Genomic DNA, 10,659 nt, shown 5'->3' on the forward strand with positions numbered 1-10,659 from the left:
CCAGGCCTAGAGCACAAGGCCCAGTGTTGGAACAGAGCCTAAGCCTTGAAGAGTGAGTCAAGACCATAGGGCTGACAAGGTGGGTGGCTCAGTGTGTAAAGGAGCTTGCCACCAAGCTTGACATCTTGTGTTTGATCTCTAATACCCACATGATAGAAGAGAATAGACTCCAGCAAGTTGTGCTCTGACTGCCATATCTGGACCATGGCATAGGTGCGCACCCCTACCCCCTGCCACCAAATAAATGCAATAAAAAGACCACAGGCCGTATGAAGCATCTTTATTTCATGTTTCCAACACATCACATTCAAAGCACACATCCTGCCCGGCTCAGCTCATGGGCTCAGACACAGGACTATCACCAGTGTCTCGTACACCCAGTCAAGCATTTGCACACATAGAAATACATTCAGGGCTTAAGTTAACCTCATGGGTCCTTGTCATCTCATAAAAAAACACCACAGGGCAGATCTTTATGGGCCTACCCTTCTGGCTAAGGGATGATCTGCACCATGGAAGGATCAAGAAGGATGGCGCTTCTCCACAGAGCCACAGAGGCAGCTTTTCTTATAACTGGGCGCCTCTCACCCAGGACAGGCACTGGTCTGAGGGAGCATGTCACTCTGCTGATCCAGGACATTGAATTGCCTGCACAGCACTCTGTTGATGTTGCGGCCCCTCTGACCCAGGATGACCTGAACAGAAGCAGGCACACACCTTCCCTATGTCTTCCCCATAGCCTCTGGGCGGAGCCCTAGTGCCTGGGCAGTGGTGCGCTGCTCCTGAAGAAGGGACAGGTCAGAGAGTGGGCTGCAGTGGATAACTGAGGACAGGGGTCTGCTCTAGGAGTCTGAGGCTCTTGCCCTATAGGTGGCCCAGTGGTCCTCGGGGACCCCACATCACAGAGGCCAGGCAGCCTGGGGGCATATGTGGGACATATATGAGGGAAGTCAGTCTGAGGGCCCTGTAGAAGCCTAGCAACAGAGGGCAAAGGCTCCAACCCAGTGGATTTGGAAAGGGGCAGTAGGGCATGAAGGGACGACAGCCCAGCAGCTCCTGGCTATCACCATCCAGGTGGTAGTGGTAAGGATCTCCCAACACAAGGCTGGGATTGTAGAACCACTAATCCCTGCCCTGTTGTGGCTAAGTTTGGGCCCATGAGACAATCTCTGGGACCCTGACTGACAATAACCCCTGCTACCTAGGGGTTCTTTGACCCTTCTCCCCACAAGGACAGGGAGTGCGGTAATTAAAGACATAAAGTAAGGTGACCATGAGAAGCTTCAGCCTGCCCTGGCCTCTTCTTGTTCCACAGCCTCCCAGGATCCAACTCCTGATCTAAACCAAGCCAAGCCTAAACATAGTGGCCATTAAAGGCTGTGTGTTCGGAAATCCTAGCTCAGCCTAAGTCATGTTCGGACTTTATTTTTTCTGGACTTTATTCTTTCACTTAACAGAATAGATTTGTGCAACCGAGAGCAGGCTTGAGATGGCGGCCCCCCTCTGCCTGGCACCCATCTAACAGGGCTCTCTGAGGGAACCTTCCTCTTGGCTTCTGAAATGGGGGCTGTAGGGAGGGCATTTGGCAAGGTAGGACCAGGGTGAGGGACACTCCTGGCCACACTGAACTTCTGAAGCCAGGATTCTCTTTTGGGCTCTCTTTGGTATCTCATCAATCTAGGCTGCCTATCCCGCCAAGCCCTGGACCATGCTGGGGCCTATTCTGCTAGGTCACACCAGGAATGGACTAGTCCAGAGGCCAGCAACTGCCCAGGCAGGGAGGGGATGCTATCCCCAGGGTGAGGCCACTGCCATGGGCCCCTGGCTCACTTCTTGTAGTGATTGGGTGCATCTGCGAAGGCAAACTTGAGGCGATAGGCCTCGGCCAGCAGCAGGCTGACATCCTGGTCATCCCAGCGGGCAGTAGGCAGGTTCTGGAGGAAGAGCAGCAACTCCTGAGGAGAGAGACAGACAGTTAGGGAGAGTTAAGACTGCAGGCCAGGTCCCAAACACATATCCTTGGGAGACCTCTGTCAGCAGCAGGGAGACAGCTTGGGGCAGTGCCCTCAGCCGTTGTGGCTGTCCTACTCACTTGGCCTTCAGCCCCACCCAGCCAGATCCTGGCTTTTACAGAGTCTTATCTGCCACCCAGCTCAGCATCTGAGAAGCCATACAGTGGGTCTTCCCCATACTTCAGTTGGGACCCCTTTATCTAAACCCTCTGACATTCCAGGGTGACAGTATCAGTCATCCCCATGGCCAGGAAGCAGGAGAATTCTGAGAGCCAAAAGCCTCTCTGAAACCAGAGAGTGACACACGACTTCTGTCAGAGACACCTACTTCCTTGTGTATCAGGTGACCACCTCAGGTCTCAGAAATGTGCTTATACCACAGGGCAGAGCCAGCACAGAGGTCCCCTACCAGAACCACCTCTCTCTCATGTTCTTCCCAAAGCAAAGGTAACAGATTCTGACGCTAGGGGGCTAGGCAACAAGATACTTTTCTGAGCACTTGAGGACAATCATTCATGTCACCTGAAAGTCCAAAGACCTCCTTTGTAAACACAGCATGACTGGCCTGCCAGCCAATGGGGTGATACATGGACTGCAGGGACATGTCCAGCACCAGACAGGCACACAATGAACACACCAGACACATCTGCACATGGTGGGCAGACAGCAGATACATACTACATATACTGGGCATGTACTGAATACAATAAACATGCATTGCACACAGTGGGCATACAGTAGACACCCAAGTCACACAGTGGGCATACATCTGACATGCATTACACACAGTATGTGCACAGTATATACACAGTGCACCCACTGGATATGCACTGCACACACTGGGCACACACTGAGTGCAGGCTGAATACACACTGGATAGTTCCTGCTACTGTCACTCAGTACTGCTGGCACCAGGAATAAGACACTCTGCTTTGGAATGTCCATGCTACAGCCCCTCTGCTTTACTCAGCACCCCAGGCATGCATTGTGTCATGTCTCAGAGTGGGGATGTGGGGGCACTCTACAGGCTCAGGGATGTCTGAGGGCTAAGAGGACCAAGGATAGCCAGTGTCTAGACTGTGAGTTACTGACAACAGTTGAGGTTGGTGACGGAAGGGAAACCACTGTCATGGTCTTGGGGTACCATGGTACGATGCAGGTGACCATCCCATCACGGCAGTGACAGCCTGGCCTCTTCTGTCAGATGATGGCTCACATAAAGCAACTCTGGGGACTTCATTAAGGACTGAGAGGGTCCCGGGAGACTGTAATACTAAGAGGAATTAAGCAGGCATGGGCCTTGTGTGGTTATGATAGCTTCCCACAGAGGAATCACCAAAGAGAAATGGCTGTGAGCTAGGCCACCCCTTCCAGGGAATAGCACATGCCTTTCCAATGGTTCTGCACACTAGCTCTACAGGACTTGGGCCCTGAAGCCATCCTGCCCCGGCTCCAGACAGCTAACAAGAGACAGAGAACAGCTGGCCTCAAAACAGTACAGCCCAGTGGGCCAGGCTTCCAATCCATGGCAGCTACCGGACTGGTCCACCGAGCTTAATACCCTACTTAAACACCACGGAAGGGCCAGAGCTGCCCATTAAGGTGGAGCAGGACAGCACGATCAGTATGGGTAGAACAAAGAGAGGCCATAGTGGTACTCAGGACAGTAGCCCAGGCTTGGCTCTGCCCCCATCGTCTCCAACCCAGTGAGGAGGGAACCTCCAGCAGCTCAGGGCTGCACACCCCAATCACGAGAGCCGTGTGCCAGGACGTTCTTTAATCGCCGTTTACTGTTGCTCCCCACCCCTGTTTCCTTTGCATTTTGGATACTTTCTGTGGGCCTTTAAATTGAATTCATGGAGCAGATCTCCCTGGCAGCATGTCCTCGGGGACACATCAACATCAATCTACTGTCTTCCACCATTAGATGCAACTTACACGGATGCCAATCCAATTCTGAGCAGGTCATAAATAAATACCTTTGGTTTTATTTTTAATCCACTTCGCTTCATATTATCATGACCTCGCTACTTGCAAGGTGAGAAGCAATACCCTCCCATTACGGTAACTTACCGACTCCACTGCACACTCAATTTCAGAATCTAATTTAGTCCCCCAGGTTCACTGGATGGAGGGAGAATGGAAATGCCCGGCTCTTCACGGCCTGCAATGCTAAAGAAGGAAAAATCTATCCAGGTGACCTTTAAGGCAGGCAAAGAACACAGACAAACACGGCCTTAAATACAGATTTCTTTTTTAAAAAGGTTTGTCTTCCTGCTGCAGCAGGCAGCAGCGTCTCCTCTCTGAGAACATGACGCATTTATTAGAGACTGTTGTCCATCACCAACATGGTACATGAGGGTAGTGGTAACTCACGAAGCCGTTGCTGGCATGGCATAGAGGCCGTGGCTGTCAGGGGACAGCTCTCTATTGCACAACTACAGTGACTGGGTATGTCCCTCCATGGAGCCCATGTTAGAACTCTGCAGGTAGCCCTTGAGCCTTCTGTCTTAACTCCAGAACCACACCAGTGCAATGACCACACTGGTGGCTGAGAAAATAAAGGGAGGGTTCGCTTCTGACACTGTGAAAAGCCACCGTGTGAGCACAGTGCAGTGCTACACAACCTGCCTTTCTCAGCTAGCCTTGTCTTTCACCAAACAAAGGAGGGCCCCTGTGGGGTCTGTGGTCAGTGAGGAACCAAAAGTGACAGACCCACTGCATGCCCCGTGGGTCAGCGCTTCTCAGCTAGGAGCACGTATTGTGGACTGTGGTCACCTGAGGCACTCTAGAGACACTAATGCCCACGGCGCTGTTGTACTTGTCAGTCTCTACTCAAACCAGCCTGACAGTGGTGCATTCCTCGCTACCCACCCACGCTATCACCCTGGTTCCCGAATGAAAAACACATACATGGAGCCTTATATTTTAGTATGTCTTAAACAGCCCAATGACTGGGCCATCCCAAACCTCCTCGTGGCTAACACTTCCCCTCTGATGTAAGTTTACTTACTAAAGTCTATATTCCATCTTTGTTGCCCTAGACCCAGCCGGAGGCTGGGGGCCTGGAGCTGCTCTTCTCTGGCTCTTATGTGTTGGCTGTCTCTTTGTCCTTTACTTCTCAGGCCTGGCAGCTCTATCTCCTCCTCCTCCCCCAGTCCCTTGTCTGGGAATCCTAAAGTCCCGCCTCTGTCTCCCTGCCCAACCATTGGCCTCCAGCAACTTTATTTACCAATCAAAACCAACTGGGGGCTGGGGTTCTCAGCATCTTATGTGTGGATTCTCATACAATTTTGGGGACTCAATTAACATAATAAAAACATTAGACGAAATCCACAACATGATGCAACCCAGGTAAACATCCTAGATGGCTGGGCTTAGAGCCCCAGCAGTGGCCTATGCCCAAAGGTGACTGGGCCATATTCTTGACACTATGGCTCCCCAACAGGAGGATACTATGGATTCAGATAGTTTCTGTTCCACCAAGCAACCTGGTCAGAGTGCACGGTGCCTCCCCTTAGGCATGGACACTTTGGAAGATGCTGAGTCAAGCCCCCAAAGCCAGGCTGCTTCAGCCTGTTCCATGTGAAGTGCTAAATGATACCCTCTTCAGCACAGTCTTGCTGACATGTCCAGCCCTTGGGGAGGTTCCAAGAGATGAAGTTCCAAAGAAACTGGCTCTGTCTGCTCCTTGATGAAGAGTTTATCTGTCTAGAGTCAGTGCTTTGCAGTGACTTCTGCACACAAGTCCTTCCAAAAAGGACAATGTGGTGGTCTTACGTTCTTGGTCCCTCTTAAGTACTTTACTGCTAGGACTCTGAAAGCTGAGGCAACAGTGATGGGGGAAGGGGGTGAAGGATCTTGGGGTCAGAGGTCAGTGGATTTTCATCTAGGCTCTGGCTCTGGACAAACCAACCTCACTGAATTCCACAGTCATGTCCCAGATGCTGTCCCAGAGATCTACCTTCTCTGTTATATCAGCAGCTCCATGTGTCTGTTGGTTCCTCAAATTTGGCACATGGCCCTCCGTGACCAATGACTATAGAGATCAGGCAGTATAGAGAGTCAATGCTTACAAGTGCTAGGCAACCAGGGCCAAATCCCACTCCTGCCTTTGTTGCTGTGTGACCCTGGGCAAATCTCATACCTCTATTGCTTCTGTTTCTCATCTACAAAATGGAGACCGTGCTGAGACCTCTCCTGTTGGTTGCTGAGTGTGTGCACACTGTCCCAGAATGCTTGTAGTAAAAGGTTCAGTGACAGCAGCCTGCCCTGTCACTGATTAATAGTATAACCGTCATTAGTGATGTGGCCGTCATTCCAAGGACAGCAAGAGCTTCTCGGCAGTGCAGCCTGGAAGAAGAAACCTGCTGCTGAACAAATTTTATGGGGGAGGACAAGTCATTTAGCAGGTAGGCTGGGGGGTGGGGTAGACAGAAAGACAGACAGATAGACAGACAGGCAGGCAGACAGACAGACAGACAGACAGACAGACAGACAGACAGACAGGCAGACAGATGGCATGTGTGTGCTTATTTGTGTGGAGGCCTGAAGACAATCTTGGGTGTTGCTCTCAGGAGCTGTCCACCTCAATGAGACCTGGGGTTCACCATAGGATTAGGGTAGGCTGGCCAGCCAGCAAGCCCAGGGATGCGTCTGTGTCTGCCTCTCCAGTGTTGGAACTACAAGCATACACCACTGTACTTAGTTTTTTCATACAGGTTGTGGGGGTCCAACTTGGGTCCTCACCAGCACTTTATCAAGTGAGTCATCTCCTTCACCAGCAGACAGGTTTAAGAAAACAATGAAATCTGTTTGGCATAATGCTCAAAGATGGAGGATAGCAGCACCCTGCTTTCCTTCTAGGGTGTTGGATGCAGCAGAGATGAGGCAGGTTCCATGGGAAGAACTGCCATCAAGGGCTGTGACTATGCTGTGGGGAGGACTCCACCGCCCTAGGGAGCCACTGAGCCGGCACACCTGCCAGTGCCTGCACCACACCTGGTGCTCCCGGGGCCACTGAGAGGCAGAGGTGGTGTCCTTCCACCTCATTAAACCTGTCTGCTCTTCAAATCCAACCCAAATGCAAAACAAACTGTATTTAATTAAAAACATTTGCAAACGGCTGGGGGGGGGGTGCAAAAATTGCTAAGTGAATAAAATGAGAAAAGCTCCCCCACACAACCCCCACCCCTGTCCTGGGAAAAGCTCCCCACCACACCCCTGTCCACAGGGTGGGGGGAAGCCCAGCAGACCTGAGGGCAGGTGCACTCAGGCTGCAAGAGGGCAGTGCTCTGTAAAGTGTTCTTGTACAAGACCTACCTTGGCCTGGTGGCATTCATATGACTCTTCTATGTGGATGATATACCTGAGTTGGCAGAAGAGGGCTACTGCCTGTCTGAACTAGAGGCATGAACACTAAGCCCCAAGGCGCAAGGTTTCTTATATAAAAGCCAAAATGTGCACAGCCCTGAAAGATACCACGGCCCCTCATGGCATGACCAGAACCCACTGGATTCTAGTCCAGGTACATTGGGACAAACTGGAGAGGGAAAGAGAGGGTAGAGGAGATGCAGGGTAGACCCAGGCTCTGCTTCAGGATTGAGGTGAAGAGAAGAAAGCAGAGGGCTGGGCCAGTGACCAGGCAGGGTTAGGATGCAGGGCCCACCACTGCACCTTCCAGCTGGATGCTCCACACATGAGGATTGAGGCAAAAGGAAGCAGGTCAGGACCCACACAGCTGTAAAGACCCTGTCAGAGCAAAGAGCTAGAACAGAGGTACAGAGCTGTGTGGCCAGCTGCACGGGCCACAGAGCAGCTGCCAGTGTCGTGATGAGCCAGGTGTTATATGAACCTGGGCCTCCCATTTTCTGGGCCAGTGTTCTGTCTGCAGCTGTGGGTGTACTGTGAATATGCCTGCATGTAGCCTTTCTGTTTGGCCACATGGATTCATAAGCATGTGTGACTGGACCTGATGGGACTGGTGGAGATAGGGAATAAGGTAGGCTCTAAAAACAAACAAACAAACAAACAAACACCAAACCAAATCAATCCAAACAACCCGTGTGCATTTACTCACCTCTTCAAAATGACACGCACTGGGAAATACTAAATGGAAGGCCCACTTTGAGTCAAGGGGTGGCCTGACTGCCAGTGTCCATGTCTGATCTAGACTGGACTCTTCTTGTCAGGCCCCTTGACAGTGTCCCTGCCTGGCTACAGAGGGTCTCTATTTAAAGGGATAGGGAGAAAGCCTGGGCAGTGTGGAACATCACACTGTCCTCCAGCAACAGGGTGGGAAAGCCAAATTATTCATTCATTGGGAATTCAGTCAGACTGAGGACTGTGCCTTACCCTGGGCCAGCCCTGCAGTGATGGGCAGTCAGGAAACAGAGATCGTGTTTAAAGAAGCCAGTGGATATAACTGAGCGGCGTGCCTGCCTGGCTGCTGTGGGCCAGAGGATATCTGAAATGGGGCAACTCTAGCTGATATGTACTGCTGTCAGAACTCGAATAATTTTGGATGGTGGGTACAGACAAAAGAAGGCAAAGATTCTCTTCAATAATTCTATATGGCATGCAGGTTAAAATGATAGCATTTTGGTTTTACTGAACTAAATAAAGAGGTTTATTAGACTTCATTGCATTAAAATCTTAGCATTATGAGACAGGTTTTGTTATGGCATTGACAGACACACAGACGACTGTCACTCACTCTGGCTCTCCACCCCTCTTCTGCTTCTACACATAGTTAGACCCAGGGTAACGGCACAGATGGAACCCTGGCTACCAGCCAGCGTTACTCTCCAGAGGAGTAGAACTTACAGAATATATATGTACATGGGATTTAATGCCCTCTAATGCCAGGGAAGGAATAGAGTTGCCAGAGAGAGCAAGCAGGCAGAATGCAAGCTTCCTTCTCCCTCGTCCTTTATATAGGCTGGCAGCAGAAGGTGTGGCTCAGATTAAAGGTGGATCTTCCCACCTCAAACGACCTAGATTAAAAGTGGGTCTTCCCACTTCAGATGATTTAATTAAGAAAACTATTCCCTCATGGGTATACCTGGCTGCTTGGGTTTTAGTTAATTCTGGATGCAGTCAGGCTGGCAGCCAAGAATGGCCACCATACACCTTCCCTTGTCCCTCCTTCCCTGTCCATTCCCTAAACGGCACCAGATGTGTTAGTACATGTTTATAGCTCCAGTAGTTGAAGGCTGAGGTGGACGCAATCCAACCAAGCTTAAGTCTAGCCTGGGCCATCTATAGAATCCCTATCTGGGAAAACAAAGCTAAGTACGTGGATGGATGAATAGCCAAGGTGGCTCTGCCCCAGTCAAGCTGCATCCCAGCACCCCGGGGCCCTGTGTGCAGAGACCATGGGCGTGGAGGCCAAGCTCATCAGCAGCTCCAGCACCGCAGAGAACACACAGGTCCACTTAAAGCTACTCAAGCCTGAGGTTTACAAACTGCCAACACGCAAAGATGAATAAATTAATCAGGACAGGGCTAAAAGGGCCTGCTTGTCTCCTCTCATTGCGTTCTTCCCTAACTGGGAAAGATGTAGGAGGGGCCTCCATCCTAACACATGAGGCAAAGAGCGGGGTTAATTGGTTTAACCCACCTCCCATCCTGCTCAGCTCAGCTCTGTGTGTTGGCCAGAAATCCCAAAACCTGCAGGTGCTGCAAGGAGGCCCCCTGCCCTCTACCTGGAAAGAGGGTCAGGTGCCATCTGGGCCACTGTTGGTGGCATGCAGGACAGAACACAGAATTTCTTGGGAGATGCGTTATTGACTCCTTTCTCCCAACTTGTCAGTTTTTTAAGATGAGGAAACTGAGGCACAGAGAGGTTGGTAGATGGTTAGGGGTAGCGAGGGGAGGGGAGTGTATGGAAGTCACTCTACACACCTTTTAAAGAATGGTACAGTTTATCCTCATCTGCTCAGGAGGCAGCAGGGGAACAGTCAGAGCCCAACACACTGTCCCTTTGAGGGCCACCCACAAGTGAGAAGAAAAGACCCCTCCAAGCAGGAGGGAGGTGACCCAGAACCAGCCATGCAGAGGAAGGGTCCTAGGAACCAACTCTCAGTTTCCTTGGCACGTTCCCAATGATCATCAATGATCATCGACCATACTTTCTTCCTTAGGGCAGAGCAGGGGACAAACAGGACACACCTGAAGAACAACACACAGGTTTTGTTAAGGGGCTGTCCGCTTGTGACCTCACTATGATAGCCCTGGCTCTGTGAACCTTCACACAACCCCTTTACAGAGCAGGAAATGGAATCTGGGATCCAAGATAAGATGGGACAAAGGCCAGGACAGAGGCCTGCCTGCACCTGGCTCTGGGACCTGGACTTCCTGCTCTCTGCTGTCTTGTGGCTAATCTGTGCCTCAGTAGCCATCTCTGGTTCACAACTCCCCACTCTGGTCGCAGCCTCTGAAGTATCTGCAAACTTTGAGCTTGGGAAGCCACAGGTCACAGATCTGTTCAAACCCAGACCTCAAGCAGAAGGCAGGGAGACAGGACATTTGTACTGCATTGCTGGGGTTGGGTCATAGTCAACATGAAACATCTTGTGTAGGCATATGTGTAAAATGGAGTGTGTGTGTGTGTGTGTGTGTGTGTGTGTGTGTGTGTGTGTGTGTG

General features: G+C 51.1%; 1 protein-coding gene across 1 annotated transcript in view; it reads right to left on the minus strand.

Moving 5' to 3' along the window:
• Positions 1-263: 263 nt before the first annotated feature.
• The window catches only part of Tbc1d22a (TBC1 domain family member 22A), a 273,067-nt gene continuing 262,671 nt past the window's right edge, over positions 264-10,659 (minus strand). The window contains exon 13 of the mRNA XM_028753701.1: positions 264-1,955. Within this exon, the coding sequence (XP_028609534.1) occupies positions 1,827-1,955 (129 nt within the window). The 3' untranslated portion in view covers positions 264-1,826. The remainder of the gene's footprint in view (positions 1,956-10,659) is intronic.

The sequence above is a fragment of the Grammomys surdaster genome, unplaced genomic scaffold (assembly GCF_004785775.1).
Source record: "Grammomys surdaster isolate TR1022 unplaced genomic scaffold, NIH_TR_1.0 125953, whole genome shotgun sequence".
Lineage (NCBI taxonomy): Eukaryota > Metazoa > Chordata > Mammalia > Rodentia > Muridae > Grammomys > Grammomys surdaster.